The 23,174-nt window shown below is 40.4% G+C and overlaps 1 protein-coding gene across 4 annotated transcripts; it reads right to left on the bottom strand.

Moving 5' to 3' along the window:
- Positions 1–518: 518 nt before the first annotated feature.
- TRA2B (transformer 2 beta homolog) lies at positions 519–22,687 on the bottom strand. 4 transcript variants are annotated; one of them, XM_077349182.1, is made up of 10 exons: positions 22,513–22,668; positions 12,858–13,135; positions 12,463–12,596; positions 10,231–10,435; positions 8,271–8,459; positions 5,497–5,612; positions 4,991–5,074; positions 2,512–2,577; positions 1,781–1,854; positions 519–1,055 (listed from the first exon to the last, which is right to left on the bottom strand). In XM_077349182.1, the coding sequence occupies exons 4-10, from the start codon at positions 10,303–10,305 to the stop codon at positions 1,045–1,047; spliced, it is 615 nt and encodes a 204-aa protein (XP_077205297.1). In that variant the 5' UTR covers positions 10,306–10,435; positions 12,463–12,596; positions 12,858–13,135; positions 22,513–22,668; the 3' UTR covers positions 519–1,044. The 4 variants fall into 4 exon arrangements, with proteins under 4 accessions (XP_077205297.1, XP_077205294.1, XP_077205295.1 ...); XM_077349179.1 differs by lacking the exon at positions 12,858–13,135 and having other exon boundaries at positions 22,513–22,687; XM_077349180.1 differs by lacking the exon at positions 12,858–13,135 and having other exon boundaries at positions 10,273–10,435; positions 22,513–22,687.
- Positions 22,688–23,174: the final 487 nt, after the last annotated feature.

Here is a 23,174-nt window from a genome sequence, read left to right as displayed (position 1 = left end):
CATTCAGGAAGCTTCATGCGAATGGGAAATCAAGCCCTGTTCTCCAGATTAGTATCTGCTGCTCATGACCACTTTTCCCTCACTGAAATTAAATAGACTGTTTTTGCCTGTTTAGAAGTTTTTTAAAACTTCATACAATAAAACTAATATAGATTTGACAAACTGTCTCATGAGGGGTAATATAACTGGGGGGATAATTTCAAATCCTTCCACCACTGTCTTCTGTGGCTTGTGGACCAACCCCTCTTCCCTCTCTGACTCAAGTGTTATCAACATTACATTATGACATTATGAGACATTATGACCCGAACTACGTGATCATCTTTAGTAAGGCACATTATGGATCTTGGATTAAAAAACAAAAGGGATTATGGACTGCTTTGTAAACTGCTTGGCAAAATTCCCACATTAATATTTTTATACTTTAAATGTGCATCTCCTTGTTAGAGTTTCCAAGCAGGTTTATTGCAACTTATAACTACCAATAAAAAAAAGCTTAGTCCACTGGAAGAAATAGAAAAGGTACAATATGGACTTTTATTCAGACTTCATATTACCGAGGGTAACTGAAAGAGTGGGTTTATAGTACAGGATTGTGGATCTTTTAAGTAATTTTGCTCCTTCTCCAACTCACACTTTGGTCAAGTATGAGATATGGGCCTCAAAATAAGTAAAAAACCCCTTTATTATGCCACCATTTGAAAGCGTATTATACAGGTTCAGATCTTCAAAATATCCCGAAAACTGTAAAAAAAAAGTTTAAACGAAGAACTTTGGACAATAGAAATCTTTCTGCAAAGTTCAGACTAACACATGCAGAAGACATACTTTTCTCAAAACACAACTCTGAACGAAGCACCAACTACACAAATATGCAGAATGAAACAGCATCTTAAAACTTCACTGAAAGTAGTCTCCATAAAAGGTGTAAAAGTCACCTATTCACTAGGCACTATTAGACTTGAACAAAAGTGACAAATTATTGTCCACAAATTTGCAATCTCAATGCACTGTATGTAGCTACAAAATCTTCAGTTTCACGCTTCAATAGCGACCTGTAAATAAACAGAGATTACGTGTTCCATTAGAATTCTGAAAGTCTACAAAGGTTGTTCATTCACAGAAAAATTCAAAAACAGTCATATAATTTTTAAACGAGGGAGAAGAAAAAAAATGTCACATGGTAGAACACAGAAACCTGTAGTCTGCTATAGCCAATTATTTTTTTAGAGTCTTAGTGGCCTCTGAATTTTGAGGCTGATGTGGCCTAGTTGGGCCTCTCATGTTCTATTTAAAAACATTTTAATACTCCACCCTACTGTGAAACTCTCCTCCTCTAAATAATTAAGAGTTCTAGGGAACACAAAGGTTTAATGAGTGAAAACTTGTGTAATTCTATTTCTTCGAGCACTATATGTATTATTAGTTCAGGAAATGTATTTTTTGAGAAAGGCGTAAAGTGGAAATGGGAAGATGTGTCACACAAACTAGGAAAAATAAAATTAACTCACTAGTCACAGGCATTTCTCCACAAGCATGCTACCATATTTTCTAGACATTTTACACATTCTTGTGTATCTACTATATTTTGTATTGGGGTCTCCAAAAGTTAGCTTCACCAGCTGCTGCAGTGTAGCTTGTGAATTCCTTGGGAGACCAAGGAAAAGATAGCAAAAAGATTTGTTCTATGCATTAAAAAAAAACCGTTTAGGATTTTTTGTGTATACCACTCAGTTTCATTGCTGGTGACAGTATACTGAAAATGTAACTTGTTACTTACGAGGTGAATAAGATCGAGACCGGGAGCGAGATCTGTAGCCCCCTCGGCTGTAATATGGAGAAGGTGATCGTCTCCTGCACAAGAATATTGAATTCCCATTATTCCTTACTAAGTTTTATTTGGTACCTTTCATGTGGGTACAGGCAAACACATACACATACCATCTGTATTCTGTCACCAATACTTGATCTCTCATGCATGCCGGGAGAAAAAACTGAACAACAAACTATGGGCATTCCCATATTACAAGACTGCTCTTGACAAGGCTAACCACCCAAAACACTCAACATTTTACAAGAATGTACAACTTCTATGATAAAGCTGTTCTTCAAATACATGAATCTGACTCAAGCAGGTGTCATTACCATATGTTCAGACCCCCAAAAAAGTTCTCCTTTGAGAGTATCACATTTGTAGTTAAGAGCAATTTTTAATTTTACCCCTAATTTTTACAAATTCTTTGTACTCAGCTTTCCCACTATAATCTACAGTGTGACTGCATTTTTCAAACGGGTAACTCCTTGGCACCAATTATGAATTTTCCATATGTTTCCATATGTTTCCAAGGCCGTTAAATGCTCATCAAATTGGCAGAATAGTATTTTTAAGGACTGCATTGCCTATTGAAGTGTTTAACTTCCACAGCTTTATTAGCTATAGAGGTACAGCTGATCCTCGTAAGTCATCACCATTTGCACTTTTTAAAAGGACTGGGTCATCTCCTAGCATACCTGTACATCTGATCCCTGTCTTGGGCAGCTCGCCACCCTCCTCCTCCTCCTCCTCCACCTCCACCTCTGTGAAGACATAAGCAGAGCATCTTTTTTGCATTTTAATTTTTTGAGTTTGAATACATAAATGATAATATAAAGGAATATACATCAGTCACATGGGTCATACATAAAAAACATTCAGAGCAGCTGCATGATAATAGCAATAGTCACCTTACTTCACAAGAGGAATTATTTGTTCGCAGCCACTGTCATTTTAACACTGCAAACTGCAGGGAACATTCTAATGCAGATCTTTTATATTCCTATGTCATGCACTTTCAGCTTTAAAATGACATAATTTGACAATACTTGACTCTGCACTCACCTATGACAAGTCAGACTAAATTAGGAGGCAATCCCAGACAGACAATAGCTTACTCATATAATACCATAAACAGATCAAGTCTAGTGCCTGGATACCTAATAGAACTGTACTTGCGAGTTTGTCCATGAAAATCTGAGTTAAAAGAGGAGATTTCCAGTGGGTACAATCCCCCACCATACCTTTCTAGCATAGGTTAGGCACCACAAAATAAAAATTAATAAAAAGGGGGGGGGGAGTATATCAGGCTTGCAAGCATGAACATTCAGTTCATGGAAACACTTCTGGGTTAATTTTTCGGCTACATTCAATCCTGTTTTTCCATTGAACAGAAATTTTAGCCTATTCCTCTTTCCACTAGGAATCTTTTTCCAGAGCTGTCAGTAGGGCAGGGAAGTTTTGTTCTTCTCACTGCTTATGTTACCTTGGACCCAAGTCAATGTTTTATGCACAAGCCAAAGAAAATTTAAGTTTGCTGTTTAAATGCCAGCAAGCACAATTTTATTTGATATTTAAACAGTATACACTCTCTATTTGACAGTATTAAAACTGAGCAAACCTATTCTTAACTAAGGAACCATTATTATTTCTATTATTTGATTCCTATACTACCCTACCAGCAATCTGGCTCAAGGCGGTGTACGTCATATAAAATACAGCAAAATAATTTAAAAGTCACCAATAATAGCATGACAATGATGAGGCAACATGTTAAGAGCAAATCACTGTCCTTCAACTGCTTGTTATCATACTTTTGGGGGGGGAGTGAGGGACATGGATGAACACACCCCAAATGAATGCAGAAATTCTACAGGAGCCTTGAAGGGCTTGTTTTGTATAGAGGCATTTTGGCCACATTACTGCAAAATCTAAGACATGAGATTTTATGAATAGGAGTCTCATTTCTCTTTCCTACACTGTCTAATCATCTTTCAATTTATCACTGCCTATCACCCTGCACTGTCTTCTACCTTTGTGAGCTACTTTCTGTATTACACTTACAACAGTTTTTTTTGCGCTGTTTTATAATTTTGTAAACCTAATCCCATTGCATGACCTATTGACTATCTTGTGCTCTTTTTGTTTGTATTTTGCAGTTCACCTTGAGTCTCAGCAAGAAAGGCAGACTGTGAATGAAGTAAATAAAATAAATAAAAATAATTTATGGCAATACAAGGTAATTTTGTTCAACTACACAAAAAGGTTGTAAAGGACATCCCGCAGATAAATGCTCCCTTGAAACTGCTCTGAATCAGAAACCCAAAAGGTCAGCATCCTTTAGCAATGGAAGTAGCCCCCAACTAGTTTTTGTTTTCCCCATTTTATGTCCATTTACCCTCTGATATATATACTTCTGTTTGAACAATGTTACTGTCTAGTATGCAAGGCAATATGGATGTGAAATGGCAGACCAAGGCATGCTGGATTGCTTTGCAACAGATGAAAATCCATACTTGCTTATCTTTTGTGGCTTCTTATAGTTGCAAGCACTGCTAAACACATTATTTCAAGTGTTTCCTATCCTTTCAAGTGTTTCCTATCCTAATGACATACTTTTGAAGACCTGTCTCAGTTAAAGCAGGTATCTTTCAGAAGTTATTACATGGGCCGTGATATGAGCCTCTTGTATGTTCTTTAACATTATTTTTGCCCCATAGCCTTTCAATTTGAAAGCAAATTGCTGCATGTGTAGAGTATTCCCTATTTCTGCACACTGGTAAGTTCTGAAGAAGTTATTAAAGAGAGAAATTACAAAAGGAAAAATCGAACCATGGTGCCAAGGAGTTAGCCTTCACCAAAATATATGTAAAAGGATAATCCATTTTCCATGGCAGTTTTTCTGCTGGCCTAGTGATTTCTTAAGTCAAACATGTATGAAATTATCTAAGAGATTTTTTTTACTAGATTAATGCTACTTATTGTTTCTAATTGTGAGTATACCAGTGTGGTGAGGAATAAGCAACCACTAGCCCTTTTAAAGCTATACCTGGATATGGATGCCACTAAAACATCCATAACAAGCACCAAAATACAGACATTACTGTATGGCAGAAATACAATACATTAAATTTCATTAAGAACAAATCAGCAAAAATAATTACTTAACAGGCTCACCTATATGATCTACTGTAATAATCACGGTCATCATAGCCTCTGTCATAGCCTCTGTCATAATAATCTCTTCGTCGGGAGCTACCACTACAAGAAAATTAATAGATTGGCATTAAGATGACAGACAATACATAGTTATGCAACAACACAAGGGAGCAGATACTGGATAAAACATAACAAACACAGTCTAGCCTAGAAACATCATGATCTGAATTCATATTTGAAAAAAAAGAAAATCTAATATTTGCTGATAAAAGTAAATGTTTAAAAAATCATCTTCCTTCAGAATACAAAAAGTTAAGGGTCCTAGGGAAAAATGATATTAATAAAACATAAAGGAATGCATAGTGCAAATTTAATGCTAAACTTTGTTCTTTATTGGAGGAGTCTAGAATCTCAGATTCTATATTCATAAATGTTTTTGTTGACCTGTACAAACAGTAACATACCAAATTAGTTGGAAACACTATTACAAGTTTCCAAATAAACATAAAGCAACAAGAACTTACTAAGTCGGTCTCCCCATGTAGATTCCAGGAGTAGGTGTGTGAGGCCTTTTAGTTATTGAAAAATCAACTCTGATTCTTCGTCCGTCAAGCTCCATTCCATTGGCACGCTCTTTTGCCTATAGTAAATACAAGGAAGAAAACAGTATAGTATTCCCATTTAGAATTGACTTAAGGTGGGGTATTAATTAATGGACTAAATATATACAGTGGACTGGTATTTCAGTTACTCAGAATGGTGAATCAATAGATCTACAAATAACAATAGCAGGGCTTGATCTTTTCTGCACTCTGCTTGTATTTCAGAAGGAAGAACATTTACATTCTTTGTATCTAACAGGATGTGTCATGAATGCCAATGTAAAAGACAAGAACCTTCATATGTTGGAGGGCAGTGGTTCTCAGCCTGGGGGTCGGGACCCCTTTGGGGGGTCAAAAGACTCTTTGACAGGGGTCGTGGCAGGGTGAGCAGCTGGGGGGGTGCCACCACTGTTGCCACTCCTCCTGAAGGCACCCACCTATTTATATACAATATTTATATACAATCATTAACAATAGATTTTCATGCCATTGGTCAGTTTCAGTTTAATTTATGTGAAAAAAACACTTGCATAATTTTATGGTTGGGGGTCACGACACCCATATAATTATGTTCCAAGAGCAATTCAAAAGTTCATATCAGCTGTCTTCCATCCACCTGCTCTAAGGGGGGTCCCTCCCTTTCTGTATTAAAGGGTCACAGCATTAGGAAGGTTGAGAACCACTGCTGTAAACTCTATTAAAATGCCTTTGTCAATGCTAAAAAATTAACTTAATTTTTGTAGCCCTGGATACTAAAAACACTCCCAATTACACACCAGATTTTCAGAGGGTATTCAAAATCATCCTAAACAGGTAGATAACAACAACAAGCCTTTAATAGCCTAAGGTAAAGGTAAAGGTATCCCCTGTGCAAGCACCGAGTCATGTCTGACCCTTGGGGTGACGCCCTCTAGCGTTTTCATGGCAGACTCAATACGGGGTGGTTTGCCAGTGCCTTCCCCAGTCATGACCGTTTACCCCCCAGCAAGCTGGGTACTCATTTTACCAACCTCGGAAGGATGGAAGGCTGAGTCAACCTTGAGCCGGCTGCTGGGATTGAACTCCCAGCCTTATGGGCAAAGCTTTCAGACGGCTGCCTTACCACTCTGCGCCACAAGAGGCTCATTTTTTTTAATAGCCTATAAAAGTACAATATAAGAAAGGAAAGTGCAAAAGGATCCACTGCTAGTGAGAACAAAGGCAAAGATCATGCTTTAGACATAATACATTCACGATTTCTCATTGCAAGATATAAAAACTTTGCAACTGGTTCAATTATATCAGGGTTCTGGGATGTCAAAAGAAACTGAGTCTTTCGTTCATCCAAATGCAGTTCTCTTTTACACAGCAGTGAGTTAAGAAATTTAGCTCGGATCAAAGAATAAAATGGACAATGGAAGAAAACGTGTGTAATTTATTCTATACAGCATTGTCCACATGGGCACAACCTAGCTGAATACGGGATCTGTTGAAATCTCCCATATAGAACAGCAGAAGGTAGAGCATTAGTTCTAGCTAACATGAATGCTCTATGCTGTTGTGGGATGATTAGATGGTAGAAGTACGCAGCTAGGGGCTGAGAGCTTGGTGAGATCCCCAAACTCAATGGTGAGCAAACGTTTCTAGCTTTACTGCTAAGTTCCTGCAGTTCTATGTCTAACAGTCTGTGTTTAATTGAATTAAATGCAGTCTTTTAAGATATCAGATACAAGGAGTCTAAACAGGTAGATTCAGAAACCCTGACTGAACTTACTATAGGCCTTAAACTTTCTGTGTATTTAAGAACTCTAAAATTTTTTTTAGGAACTATTCATTTTTCACCTTTCCTATGACATACCAGTTTCCACCTCAATTTCTATATCAAATTCAAATATTAGGGTTATTTTTTATTGTTCATTTCAACAAAATCTGTAACCCACAAAATTTGTAGGGCAGCCCTTTTCAGTTTTTTACCATTGAGGAACCACTGAAACATTCAGGCTTTGAGAAACCCCAGAAATGGTACAACCCTGCAAATTAAGCTTGGCTGATAACTGTTTTCCGAGCACAGCAAAAGCTGTGTTACTTGTAAAGAGTTTTCAGTCTCTTATTTCTCCTATCTCTTATAGTGAATAAAAGTTGTTTTGTTATCTGGTTTCCATGATGTCCCATGTGCAATAATTGCAAATAAGAGGTCAGTTTGGCTCAGTCCGTCAGCAGAAAGTTGAAGCAGAAACCACCCAGGTCAGATTACACAGCATGTTATCTGTTTCAATGACCTGTGTGTGTGCGCGCATGTGTAAGGTGAGGGGAGACAAACTAGGTGCCATGATGAAATTTCTAGATACCATTGAGTCTTACCTGGATCACATATCAGTTTGTTAGTCCTTATCTAGCCCCACTCACTAACACCCCCAGAGAATCTGTCTAACCTAACCTGGATGCAAGATATAGAAGTGGGTGGCATTGATATCTTCAGTTCAATCTGCCACGCTTCCTTGCCCACACGTGCCATTTAGATGTTCAATGTCTTGCTTTGTTGGCTACAGCAACAATTTTATACAATCTTGTTTAAAAAATAAATTGTTGCCCATGTAGTAAAATACAGAAATCACTTATCTGAATCCTCTTCTTGGCAGTTTAAACCGCCTTAATTTTTTATCTATTCAGATTAATAACATATGTTATACAAATATTTGGTATTTATGTCTGCTTACCTCCTTAGCATCATCAACACTTTCAAAGTACACAAAGGCAAATCCTCTTGAACGTCGGGACTGCTGGTCATATACAATAGAAACATCCGCAATTGGACCATATTTGGAGAATACCTCTCTCAGATCTCTCTCTGTAGTATATAGGCTTAACCCAAACACACCAAGGCAACAATTTGGGTCAGGATTTGCCTATATAAAAAAAGATAAAAGGCGCAAGTTCTCATTATAGTATACATATATGCCAAATCATTTTAAGCATTTTGTTAAAATATTACAATATAACTATTGCTTCTACAGGCAGAAAACTCAGAAACATACTAAAATACAACTGCTTAGTCTCTACCTCCACTGAGAAAGGCAGTGGAAACTGCAAGGTTCTAGTGTGCTGAGTCAATGTATTCTCTCATGTTCTCCATCAGAGAAGATGGACAAAATAGGAGAATGATGCCAATTCTCCCCTTGCCTCCAAAACCTGTGCTCTGGACTGTCTTCATAGGCTCAACATTCCATCCAGACCAAGTTGGACTTTACAACTAATACATCCAGGTCTTCCTCCTGATGGATGACTGCCCTGACTGTCCCCCAGAACAGCTGCATGGAAGCAGTGATGAGAGGGCTCAGCCGTCTGAAGCTTAATCCTTCAAAGACAGAGGTCCTGTGGCTGGGTAGGAAGGGTCCATCTGAGGAAGTGCCATGGAGGACCCACATTCGGCCCATTCTCCATCAACTACAGTGGTTGCCAGTTGAATTCTGGATCAGGCTAAAGGTTCTGGTAATTACTTTTAAGGCCATACACGATCATGTCCCTAAAGAAGCCCACCTGGCCTCAACCAGGGCCAGAGCTTTCTCTGTCCTGGCCCTCACCTCGTGGAATGAGCTCCCGAGATCAGGGCCCTGACGGACCTACAACAGTTCCGCAGGGCCTGCAAAAGGGAGCTCTTCCACCAGGCATTCAGTTGACACCAGGTGATCAGCAACATCTACAGGGCCCCTGCTCCTTCCCTCCCAGAAATACACCTATGCGGTCTGCTCTGGACCTGTCGAAGCATTATATTCTGTTACCTCTGTTATAGTTTAATGTTAATGATGTGTGAAAGCTGAGGTCCATGTACTGTTTTCTACGTTTTTATATAAACCACCCTGAGCCTGAGGGAAGGGCGGTATACAAATACAATAAATAAATTAAATAAATAACTAGCTTAACTTTTATACTACATAGGCTTGTGTTTTGGCTCAAGGGATTTTTTCTAGTTAATAAGATATTTTACTAAAAGTGACACACAAGCCTATGTTGTTGATAACAAGAAATAGAATATAAAACACATCTATCTATTTGCAGAAATTGTTCTATAAAGGCAAGACAGCTGCAATTAATATTCAAACCATTTTGTGCGAATGGCTATTGGCAAGGCCAAATAAACCTGCTTTGGGTTATACTTTGGTCTCAATCTTTCTCAGAGCATCTCTCTGTACCCCCAAGAAGCTACTGCAGAAAATAAGAGTAGCATCAAGGCTTACAATTTTAACATAAATTTGAGAGAATTCTGGTATGAATAAGGAAGCTAACTTTATAAGTCACCAGATACAAAACTACACTATGCTGATTTCTGGAAATGACCAATGGATACTCACCGTGAGTGGTCCTTCTCCACTGAGGGGAAAAGGAGGACCTCTCCTTGATTCCAGAGTTGTCCTCCCCCCTCAGTGGAAGAAGATACACCTATATGATATAGAACCATAACAAAGGATTTGCAAACAAAATGTAATATAAAAGATTCTGAAATTACATAAAAAATCTTAAAAGTTACAAACTTAAACAAATGCAAAGTACTTATGTACCATTTTCTTATTTCTAAAATAAATTTAAACATTTTAAAAACAATACAGTAAATTTAACTTTTCTATTCAACTTTTATACATTTGAGTAATGTGAAACTTTAGAACTTTCCAAGACACACACAGCTGAGTTATCTCTCATCAAGTGCTGCGATGACAGCCTTACTCTGTTGCCAACATGACGCCGGCGAGTAGACATAGGAGAGTGGCTGTGGCTGTGTCGACGACGATAGTCGCGGCTGTAAGATCTGCTTCTGGACCGCCTGTGGGATCGAGAACGTGAGCGTGATCTTGTATAGTGTCTGCGAGAACTCCTCCTTGATCTGGATCTATTAAATATGGAAAACAAAGATATTATGTTGAACCACACAAATCAAATGCATGGCTTAAAAGGCATCTGCAGAATGAAGTATATGTACTCAGTATATTTCTAGGCTAACAAATAATCAAAATAATTGGTGTATATTTGAATAGTGACCAATGTTTCCTCTAATCTTTTCCCTCCTACTAAGCGGAGCAGTTCATATCCTGAGCTGAATATATCTGCTGCAGTCTTAAAATGGGCAATGGGAAGTGCAAGATCCTGTACAGCTCCAGATTGCTGCCGAGCAGGGCTTCCTGTGTTAATGAGCAGCTGTGCATGTGCATAGCTCAGAGGGAACACTGATGCTAACATGGATGTATTAGCTGTTCCTGTTCTACAGCCAAGCCCACAAGATATAGAAACTTTCAGAAAAAGAATACACAGTTCTCTAAGCCAATTGTTTCTTGTTGCCACTATAATTCAGGAACATCACAAAAGCTGCAAATATTCCTCCCTGTACAGCAAAATTTCACAGTGAATGGAAAGATCTGTAGTTCAGAGATCACTAACTTTAGTTTAACATTAATACAAAATGGTCAGTCAACTGGAAGGCCCCTGAGGCTTTCAGATACATGCAATTTTTAAAAATCAAGGCAATAGAATACGTAAGTACAGGAATGCATGAAACTTCATTATATTGAATAAGACTACTGCTCCATCAAGGTCAGTTACTTTCTATTAGACTGACTACTTAAGACTTGCAGAAGTACTTCACATCATCAACCAGTATGTGTGTGAAGTAAGACTATATCACAATGATGCTGAGGCATCAATCTTGTGACATTGAAAGAACAGTTTCAGAGGAATTTGGAACCACAAAGGGTGTTATAATATCCCTAACAGAGTTTGAGCAAATCATTATACAGGAAAAAACCCACTTACAAAAACAAATGTATAAAATACTCTTGCAATACGAGACTGAAACAGAGTCCATTAAGAACTGCATGATTAAGTGGATGATGAACCTTAAAACTCAAATCTCTTTAGAAACTTGGGAAGGGATATGGAATGAGATACCAAAACTAACTAGGAGTCAGGCTGCTAGGGAGAATTGGTATAAAATATTTTATCGTTGGTACCTAACACCAAAAGCTTTAGTAAGGATGTCTAATGGGGGTAAAAATAAATGTTGGAAATGTCCACGTGTGGTGAAGGTGTCATAGGGTGTATAAGTTTTGATCTAAGGTTCACTTGGAGCTAGAAAGGATGCTAAAAATTAAGTTTGTAATGAAACCTGAGTATTGGTTGCCAAGTTTCTTTCCGGACACTCTGCTGGTACAGGCAAGAGTATTATTTTTTTATGATACAACGGCGGCCAGAATACTGTTGGCTAAGAACTTTGGCTAGAAAAGCTATCTGACTTTGCTAAATCGGCGAGACTGACAGTATTAGTTAATAGCCGACCGGAAAGTAAATTCCAGGAGCGATGGAAGCTGTTCGTGGACTACCAAACTAACTAATGACTGAATGAAGGTGAGGGTGGGGGGATGAATCTGTCAAGAAAATCGACTAATCTATGATAATCTTGTATGTGTGCATATATATAATCAATAAATATTTATTTTAAAAAAGCATGTCTTTTTAGGAGTCGTTTAGATTAAGATTTAGTAAGTAAGAAGATACAATTTAAATACATTCCTGGCTTGTAAAGAAAAAACTTCTGCCATTCTTTATTATCAATACTACCTCTTTTTTCCATTCAATGTTTGATTTTTTGTTATGTTATACAGTTTGAAAAATTAAAATTGATCTGCAATGCAATGCAATGCAAAAAAAAAAAAAAAAAAAGAAAAGAAAAGAACAGTTTCAGCAGAATTGCTCTGTGCTTTGAGGGCACTATACTGCAGCCTGGACATTCTAATGTAACTCTTGTATTGTGTATACCCTCATTGTAACTTACAGGTCTCCTTTCTTTTCTCCTGAGTATTTGCACAGCCACTTTTAGATGTTAAGTTAAAAATGAAACAATAATTTGTTTTAGAACATGCTTACCGAGACTCAGATCTTGATCTAGACTTTGACCTAGATCGCCTGGAACCCTCCTTGGATCGAGATCTAGCAGGTGAATGCCTTGGAGACTTGCCAGAACCATGAGCACTTCCGCTTCTGGAAGCGGAACGGGATTCCTGCATGTAGAAAAGTTACGAGTTTAGTCTGAGCTCAGTTTCTTCAGTAGTTTACTCTAAACAAGCGCTGGTAAAAATGTCAAATATCTGTGTCTCCATTATGTGTCCGGGCAGTTGCCAATAGAACTGCCTAGATTGATAAAAAAATTTGTTTGCCTGTTAAGCACTTCTTAAAAACCCTGCATGTTTTTTTCTATTAAACAAATATTGCATGCATGTTTAGCAAAATATACAGGGACACATAAACAGACTAGTAATTACTTAGCGTAGTGCTTTCAGATTCCAGATTACTTCTTATCTTAACTTCATTTTTATTTCTTTTCTTCATTCTTCCGTTTCAAATTCTGACTTCTTTCATCTTCCCCACTTCACACAAATTGCTCAATATTCTATAAGTGGGACTTCTGGTCTGATAATTAGCATGCATTCACTTTCTTTTTTTTCAAATTTCAGCTTCACTTATTCCTGAGCTTCAAATAATTCTCATTTATAAAACTTGTCAAATGGCGACTTCCGCATTTTCCTTCTTCAACATTAACCTTAATAAAAAAAGAACAGGATGAAGAATATTTAAAACTCCAGGATAGATATTCTAGTGCCAAGACTGAAACTAGAAAAAATGCTATGTGTTTGTATTATTTTAACTAGATATACAATTCTTGAATTGTTGATTCCATTTTTATTAATTTTTAAAAATGTCAATTTAATAAAAAATGACTGACGAACTATGAACTCTCTAGTTATGCCTACTTTAATATTAAATGTGCAATAGCTGAAATAAGATTTCATAGCAGAATGACATGAAAATTCAAGAACTGTTACATCTTTTCACATTTGAATTTAGAAATTAGTATGTCCAAAAGTCACCAATATGAATACTTCTGCTCCAGTTTGGTGGTTATTTCTTTTAAATGCATGTAAAGTCATAATCCAAATGCATACTGAAAAATCGAACAAAAAAGTCTTTATTTCCTTTATTATCAATAGTCACTAAGTTTTGCATGTGCCTGAACTTCTACAATAATGCAGAATGCTATCATTTTACTATGACACCTTTGCAAGAATTATTAGAATTTTAATAACGAACCCTTAAATATCTGCACTGGTAAGACAGTAATAACTGTGCTGATTTAACTGTTTGATGTACTGTCTGAGCAAGTCTCAGGAAATGGTGTAATTAGTCAAGTACCAAGCAGTAAATACTTCTCTGGACTCCAGAAATTGTTCTTCCCCAGAAGCAGGTTTAAATAAACCATGACTCTATTATTTTTTTTAAGGGTGGTGGTGGAATGCGGTATTTAAGTTTTCAGATTGTGTCTCTTAAAAGACTGGTTTAGATGGTATTTTGAAATAACAGGCATTTAATCAAGTTGAGTATCTTAAACCATGTTTTCTTTACTTTATTTATACCCACCTCCCCCCCCCAATGGGGACCAAAACCTACATCATTCCATTCTCCTCCATTTTATTTTGAAAATTGTGAGCTAGATTAGGCTAAAAATGTGTGAATGGCCCAAGGTCACCCAGGAAGCTTTCATGGCAAAATGGGGACTTTGAACCTGCATCTCACATACCCTAGTCAGACACTATTAAATCACACTGGCTTCCAAATGATCCTCAAACATAATAAAAACCCTGTAGTCAGTCTACAAAAAACAGAAAACATAAAACGAATTATGCAACTTCTGAGATTAGTGGTAAAAATGTGATGCATCATGTTATGACCCCCCATCTGTGGATAATTAAATCCAGAGACTAAAGCCATGAACAGACAAGATCTGATAAAAGCGCCAAGGTTTGCAGAAAAATCTGAAATCTAAAACTCTCACATTGAGGGGTTAACACTCCTCTAAAATACAAGTCCCTTCCAACTCTATTACTCTATGATTCTAAGTGGTAACTGTATCTTTAAGGAATGATAGTCTCAGTTGTTGCCAGGCAACTACAACGACATTGCCAGCTCTCCTACCCTGGTGGGAAGTAAGAGATGGGAAGAAGCAGGGCCCTTTCCAGGGTAGCTTCAGACTTGAGACAGGATTTAATGGGCCAGGCCTAACAGCAACCACTAGGCGATTTGCTATCATGCAATTGCTGCACCTTACACAGGCTCAGCTTGCTCAGTAAAGTTCAACAGCAGCCACTACATGGAAACTTATGTAATGGTTAGTACTTCAGAATAAGACCTGGGAAGCCTAGTTTTAAGTTCCCACCCTGCTAAAGAAGCTCACTGGGAAGCCTTGGGACAATTAAACATTCTTAGGCTAACCTCGATCACAGGGTTGTGATGAGGAAAATGCTGTAAACTCCTTTAGATCTGCATTGTGAAGAAAGGTAGGGTACACATGAAGTAAGTAAATATATCTGAAGATGGCAGAAGATAAAATGTAGACTGGTGGGTGGGTTGCGAAGAAAGAAGCAGAGAAAGTGAGTGTATGAAGTTGGCAGGGAGAAGGAAGGGTCCTAAAAGTTCTTACTGGGCATCTCACTGGTCCCTGGGGCTAGCATAACGCAACTGGGTCAGGCCTGGGCCAGCAGCTAGAATCAGTTTCCATCTCCCTCAGGAAAACTGGGGCCCATTAGGCACAGTGGCAGCTACTCCGCGCTGCCACCGTGCCGTTCCCCGTGTATGCACGGGGGCAGGGCATGCGGGGCTGCCCTCGGGTAGTGTGTGCAGATGCACGTTGCGCCGGAGCCAGGAGACCCGGGACGCTGCTGGCCACAGTAAGCGGCAGCAGCTGGGGGGAGGGGGGGCTGGGCCCCCTCCATATGTTATGGCGGGGGCAGGGGGTTACCCCTGCCAGCTCTGTGGGGCCCGCAGGAGAGTGCGGTGTCCCAGTCCATTATGGACAGCGCCGGTCTGCCTCAGCCCCTGCCGCCACTCGGCATATCCAGGAAGCTGCTGAAGTTCCCGCGTTTGCATAATGCCGGCCTTCCGTAGCCCTAGGCTGGGACATGCCCGCGCTAGTGACAAGCATCGGGGATTTTCCCCAAAGCACTGCCGCCGACAGCGCGGGCATTCTGCCCCGTGCATAATGGGATTGGGAAGGATGAAGATAAGTTGGCTCACAGTTAACAGAAAGAAGTAGGAAAAGAGAGGGGCAACAGAGGCTTGCAAGGAAATAATAGTGGGGAAGGGGAAAATGGGGTGCCATCTGCAAGCCTGTTTGTATTTATTTTTTTTTACTTTTTGGACTGCCAAGTGAATGGCTTCAACGCTTACTTTCTGCAGCAAACAATTCTGCCTAGCAGATACTACATTTTACTAGTCCTTGCTTCTGGCAAGTTCTGAGTACTTACTTATCAAGTATTTTTTTAAGTTGTGTTATATGTGCTCAGAAAGATCTTCACAACTGCTTCTCTATATTCTATACCAAAAAGGAATGTTAACTTCATGACCAGAGGTTTTGGATTATACACATGGACTGTACAAAGAACCTATTTACTGGCAAACAAACGCAACAAGCAATTAGTATAGGAACTTGTTTGGGCAGTATGATTTAAAGTTGGTACCCAATTTAAGTCAATCTATCTTTTTATCTAAAATATATAAATATATATTCACTGTCATACTAGTCAACTAAAATTAAAAGCAGAATTTGATCTCACTACGCTAAGTGGCAGGGATTAAAAAGAACATTTTCTTGACATAGATCTGAGGTCTAGGCTGTAATCTACAGGAGCTAGATTTTGGGGGGTGGAGAGGGGGAAACTACAACAGTCTCTACTACTGAAAAGACAAATGAGTTTGCCTTTAATGGAAGCTGGCAGCCAAAATGAAGAATGGTTTGGCTAAACAAATGCTCTTGATAACACCAAGAGCTGCTTATATCGGAAGCAATTACTGAAATGATGACCTTCATTCCCAATGCTCCCAGAGCCAGTTTGGTGTAGTGGTTAGGAGTGCGGACTTCTAATCTGGCATGCTGGGTTCGATTCTGCGCTCCCCCACATACAACCAGCTGTGTGACCTTGGGCTCATCACAGCACTGATAAAACTGTTCTGACCGAGCAGGAATAACAGGGCTCTCTCAGCCTCACCCACCTCACAGGGTGTCTGTTGTGGGGAGAGGAAAGGGAAGGCGACTGTAAGCTGCTTCGAGACTCCTTCGGGTAGAGAAAAGCGGCATATAAGAACCAACTCTTCTTCTTAAGATAGCAGAACTTGCAATAGTGAAACTATAAAATCTAGCAGTTACATAATCTAGCAGTTACATAAAATTTGCTTTGGCAAAATATTATGCATATATGAGAAACTCATCCAACTCTTCTGAACAAATTCTACAAACATGACTTCAGTTGTGCGAAACTGTGTTTGGATGGCAGACCCCAAATTAGAGAACTCATGACTTACCACAATAGAAGCAGTTTGTGTAAGAACATAAACTGCTGTAATATGCAACATAAACCCTTCTAGAATTCTCACATCTATTAACTTAGTCAGAAGGGTGGCTGAACTGTGGCTCACCAGATGCCCATGCACTACAATTACCATGAGCTCCTGCCAGCATTAAAAATTGGCAGCAGCTCATGGTAATTGGTGTCCATAGAATCTGGAGAGCCACAGTTTGCTCCCCCCCCCACTTCAGCAGGGTTCTATAGGTATCGGCACCAACCACAATTCTTAGGCAGAGCTAGGAATACCCCACTGCTTGAGTGATGCCTGATTGAAGAACTCATTTGAGCTGCATGGAGCCAGTATGGAAGGGTGGTATATATTAAAATAAAATAATTTCTCTAATGTTAACCTTACCAGCCAGAGTTCTATGCCTGCTTCATTCCCCACCTATTTTTCCTATAATGTTATTTCTTTCTCCTGACATTCCCATCTCTCTTCCAGGGCTGAAAGCAACTTAAGTTTCTTATTAGCAGAAGATAGGAAGCAACCCTTTAGCCTTTAGATATTCTGTACCAGCTTACTTTAACCCTGATACCTTTTCTTGATCTTGGCCCCCCTGCTGCCCCATGAACAACTGGCTCAGAGAACAATTCTTTTTAAAAAGCTGAAAATATTAACATTTTATTAATAAGAATTGCCTGTGCATGACCAAAACACTTATTAATAGTAGCAATAATTTATGATTTTATTTTTCTTTCTAAACTTCTCTTAAGTGTTTGTTTTGTGTACCTGTCCCCCCAATATTCTTAATGCAATTTTAAGTTTCTGAAGCTCACTAAAATAAATCTTCAACTCAGTTGTTAAATACCAATCAGTCATGCATTGTCAATTTCAACCAGACCCAGAAATAATGGCTTCAGCAGGAGCTCTTGGCTCCTGATAAAAACTTTTTTCTTCTTTAATCTTGAAAACCAAGTTGCAAATAACTTATGGTGATCCCATAGGTTGTCAAGGAAACAGACAAACAGTGATGGCTTCCTACTGCTTGACCTTGCATAGAAACCCTGGACCTCCTTAGTGGTCTCTCATCTAACTATTAATCAGGGGTGACCCTGCTTAGCCTGAGAGCTGATGAGACCAGGCCAGCCAGTGCCATCCATTTCCACACGATAAAAAATGAAGAAGAGAAGTATATATATATTCATAATAAAACTTGTTTCATTGCAGGGCCCTAGTGGGCCCTTCTGAACTCACAATGTGGTGAGGATACAGTGGACCAGAACACAGCCCACAGGCTCCATCTTTTTGCAAGCCTGCCTCAGTCAATAAGTCACTGTAAGCTTAGTTCTGGGGGAGAATTTCTTTGTTTAATGCTTATCTTATTTTAATATATATATTACATCAGTGGTCCCCAACGGCCATGGCACCGGGCCGCAGCTCCCTCTCCCCGCCCCGCCCCCGCAGTAAAAAACTTCCCAGGCCGCAAGCTTGCGGCCCGGGAAGCTTCTTACTGCGGGAGGCGGGGAGAGGGAATCAGGGCTGGGCCGCGCCTGTGCGGCCCATGCCCGCTCGGCCCGATCCGCGGCCCGATCCGTGGGCGCGGCCCGGGCGCGGCTCGCGGGCGCGGCCCGATCCGCGGGCGCGGCCCGCGGGGGCGCGGCCCGCGGGGGCGCGGCCCGATGCCCTGCCGGTCCCCAGCCTCAGAAAGGTTGGGGACCACTGTATTACATAATTCATAAAAATTCCCTTCTGCTGTATGTTTATTTTTCTTTTTTCTAAAGTTAAAAAAGAAAGCTCAGTTCTCTGTGTAAACCCTCCTTTCCTACTTACTATGATGCTGGATCTGGAGAGAAAGGTGCTGAAAGTCAAGAAGAACAATACATTCATTGTTTCCTGCTCAGCTACCAAAATCAACTTATCAGTAAAGGAAAGGTTAAGACAAGCAAGCAAGGAGGGAATTTCTTCCCTTGCTCAAAATGCTTCATTAACCATAGGATGTATGATGCAGGCTAAGTCTGGCCAAAAACCCCATCAATCTACCTAGTTTATGCTGAGGTAACAAATTAAGGCTCCCATCCTAAATATACTAGGGAGAAAAACTAGATTCAAGTCCAGTATAGGCTTAGACATGAGCCTCTTGTGGCGCAGAGTGGTAAGGCAGCCGTCTGAAAGCTTTGCCCACGAGGCTGGGAGTTCAATCCCAGCAGCCAGCTCAAGGTTGACTCAGCCTTCCATCCTTCTGAGGTCGGTAAAATGACTACCCAGCTTGCTGGGGGGTAAACAGTAATGACTGGGGAAGGCACAGGCAAACCACCCCATATTGAGTCTGCCATGAAAACGCTAGAGGGTGTCACCCCAAGGGTCCGACATGACTCAGTGCTTGCACAGGGGATACCCTTTACCTTTGAATCATAGAAGTTTATATACCAAATATTTATTTTATTATTATTTATTCTAAGTATAGCATGTGTAATGTAGCCAGCCAGGCAAAGGATGTTTGGAGGTAGTTTGCCATTGCTTGCCTCTGTATCATGACCCCCTAGTGTTCTTTGGAGGTACTCCACCCAAATTCTTTGAGGTCTCCTATCCAGTCAAGGTCAGCCCTGCTTAGCTTCTAAGATTTGACAGGATTGGGCTTGCCTGTACTATTCAGGTCAGAGCTTTATTCCAAAAATCTTGGATGGAAATCTGGATGAAAATCTAGCTGTTCTATTGCAAAGCAATGTAACTAAGTGTTAGAGAGAATAACTCTGTAGTTAGTGGAATCCTTGGGGGGAAAAGAGAGGCCATGATCATGGCCAACACACTTGGTGCCTGCTTCTAATGATAATATTTTAAAGTTTATCTCAGAGGGCGAGCTTGTGCTTAGCAGTGGAACCAATCCAAGCACCTCTCACCATTTCATACCATGTCTGTTAACATGAGAAGACAGATAAACTGATCAGTCCCTGACTATGAGTAGCCAAGTTGGCCAAGAAAGAAACAGAACTGAGACTATCATATTGCTCTGAAAAACAAGAGAAAGCAATGTTGGACTAATTTGATCAGAATACGATAAGGATGCCAATGTCACCTTTATTATGGCTGAATTTTTGTCTTCAGTTTTTAAACTTAAACCGCTTGATGTATCCTGAATATCTCTGTTCATTCTGCTAATCTGCTTTATGCCAATAAAGGTATTGTGTTTGTGTGTGATCAGAATAACCTTTACTCTAAGCAATTTCCCATGTTTTCCTCCATCTTTAAAAGGTTATTAAGTCACCTTGAATACAGGAGCACCACAAAATTCCACTGTAAATTAAGATAGAAGTATGCTTGCTAAATCAGGTTGTTATGTTTAGTTGTTCTGCTTTTTGACTCCTGTACATTTTCCTGAGAAACAACTACCTTTCTGAAGTGCAGTTTTCATTTTAATTTCCAGGGCAGTCTTGAAACAAGCCATCCCATCTATTAATTGTTATCATATGCACAGGTCCAATTGGTCAGAGTGAGGTTTATATGCACACTAAATAAGTAAGTTCTTCCTCATTTTGTTCTCATAACCATCTTGAAAAGAAAGTCAGGCTAAGACTGAGGCCAGCTAAAGGTCACACCTTGAGCTTTATGACACAATGGGGATGGGGTATGAACCTATTCTCTAATCCATCACTCTTACCCAGCCTTTCTCAACTTTACCACAGTTGAGAAACTGAGAAACCCCAGAAGTGGCACAATCATGTAGAATATGGTTGGGAAGCATAACTGTGTACATGCCTACTTGCCCCCCATTCAGGCCCATCACTGGCCATTAGGTGAGGGAGGAGTGGGTTATCATCCAATAAATGTTTAATTTTTTTTAAAGTATTAAAATTAATTAACTTCCACCCATTTGGGAAACCCTTCCAGGGCTGGCAAGAAACTCCAGCCTGTTCTAATCAGAATCATTAGTACTGAATAAATCTTTGTTGGTCTTAAAGATGCTACTGGACTCTGATTTTACAGTACCATTAGTATCTTCTACTATTCCCTCAGCCCCAAAATGTGACTTAAAAGATAATAAATCTCACAGGACTATCAGCTACTTAAATATACAAAGTATCTTTAAAACATTAACAGCTCCTTTAAGTTTTCTGTCCCCTTGTTTACAAGAGCACAAAATAATGTGACACAGTTTGAGAATCATTAATCCCAAAACACTGTTCGGAAAAAACGTTACTGTAACTTGGAAGTGAACTTTTGTTTGTAACACAGAGGGACACACAGAGCAAGTCACAAGACTCATCGACTAAAAGAACCATAGGATTATTGTATATCTTGTCCACCACCCAATATGCATAAATAGTAACACCTAAATTCTTTTAATTAACACAAAATATCTCTCAACATTTTAGTTGCTTTCTTTGCTACCAGTTTATTTTATGGTCCAGAATCCAATAGTGGTATGCCCTATTATACCACCTTATTCACCTGTTGATCCAGGCTCATATACAGAATCCTCATATCTGAACAAGCTTATTTCTGTATTTATCATGGGAAAGTTATGTGGTATTTTAAAAATAAAGTCTTATCTTGGTCCCACAGTAATGATGAAATTATTCTAATTGCTAAAGAAACTATCCACTTTCCTAAGACATGGGGACAAGCCATATGGAACAATGCTGATTAGAGTCAGATCCCACGTCAAAGACGTCACGTGGCTCCCCAATCACAATGACTGTTACATCAATTATATTAATGAAACTTACCGCCTTGTTAGTTTCAAATATATACACATGTACATCAAAATTGCGCAGGTATTTAAAGCATAGGCCAAAATTTTTCGAAAAAATCTACACTGTCCTGTCCTACGATATGTGTTTTCATATACTACTCTTAAGAAAAAAAACTAAACTCTACTGTTATTAAGGCATCCTTGCCAACGGGGCGTGAATGTTAAGAGGCACCTTTAGCTTCAATTGTTCCTGAAGATACCTCCCAACAGTCACACCCAGTTTACAAGGCCAATGATGGCGAAACAATTCCTCACACCCGCGCACTCAGGCAATCATTCCGCGGTCTCGTGTGCGTAGCCTAAGAGAAAACCAACACATTGAGCTCGCATTCGGCTCTCCTGCGTCGGTACATCCGATCTAGCAGAATGGACTAGGCACACCGCACAGGATCCCGCTGGCAGGGCACTGACTCTTGAGCGGCCATTTTGTCCCCGCGACAGCGGCACGCTCACTCGCTCGGGTCATTAGCCCAAGATGGCGCCGCGCGCAGCCGGGGGGGGGGAGGAGGAGAAGCGAAGCAATAGGGCGCACCATAGAGCGCTGCGTCAGAGCGCCCTCTTGGCAGGAAACCGAGGACCATTTTCCCGCGCCAGACCCTCATAAAGTTGGGGGAGGAGCGGCACTCGGCCACCTCTAGGCCGCGGGTCGCCCTCGGCAACGCTCGCGCTCCTGCTCCCTTGGCGCCCCCGACTCCCTTCAGGGCAGAAACGGCTCCTCCCGCGCCCGGCCGAGAGAAGGCCGGGGAATAGTTATGGGTCGAAACTGCGCTTTCTCCCCCCCCCCCCCCCGAGAGCTGCTTAAGGTGGGCGCTCAGGACTCCGCTTATTACCCGCTCGCCGTAGTTCTGCTCCCCGCTGTCGCTCATCCTTTCGACCTCGGAGCGCTGGACACCGACCGCGGTTGCTACCACCAAACCTTCCGTTCGCGAGCCTTCTCCGCAGAGGAAGTGACGAGGAGGCACAAGCTCCGCCTCTCCACTTCCTGCGCGCGCCGCTCACACCGCCCGCGTCATTGGCTTCTTGCTCTCTCGGGCTCTGAGGCTCGCGGGTGTAGCAATTTTGGGGCAGGGTATCAGCCTTTGTTGGCCGTGGCCCCGTTGCGCTTTGCGATGAACGTCGTGCTGCTCCGCGGGTATCCCTTTTGCCTGAGCGGTTGCAGCCAGAACAAATGGCGGAGGAAACCCCATGTCTCCCGCAACAGGAGTTAGCCCCTCCCTCTACAATTTTTCTGCCAAAAAAGAAGGACCCCCCCCCCCCGTGAGGTGATTTACAGACACACCAGAACATTGTTTTAGAAATACAAAGATGGAAAACTGTTTTATGAACTCCTATTCCTGCTAAAATACCTCTGGAGCACCCTAGAACAGGCATTAAACAAAAGTACCACAATGAATAGTGGGATGCAGACCAGTATTTTACCAAAAATTCCTGAGTTTAACTGAACTTTCCACAACAGCATGGGACGAGTGTGAAGCAAATAATTGTACCACAA

This window comes from Paroedura picta, chromosome 8 (genome assembly GCF_049243985.1).
Source record: "Paroedura picta isolate Pp20150507F chromosome 8, Ppicta_v3.0, whole genome shotgun sequence".
Classification (NCBI taxonomy): domain Eukaryota; kingdom Metazoa; phylum Chordata; class Lepidosauria; order Squamata; family Gekkonidae; genus Paroedura; species Paroedura picta.
This window is presented reverse-complemented; position numbering and strand designations above follow the sequence as displayed.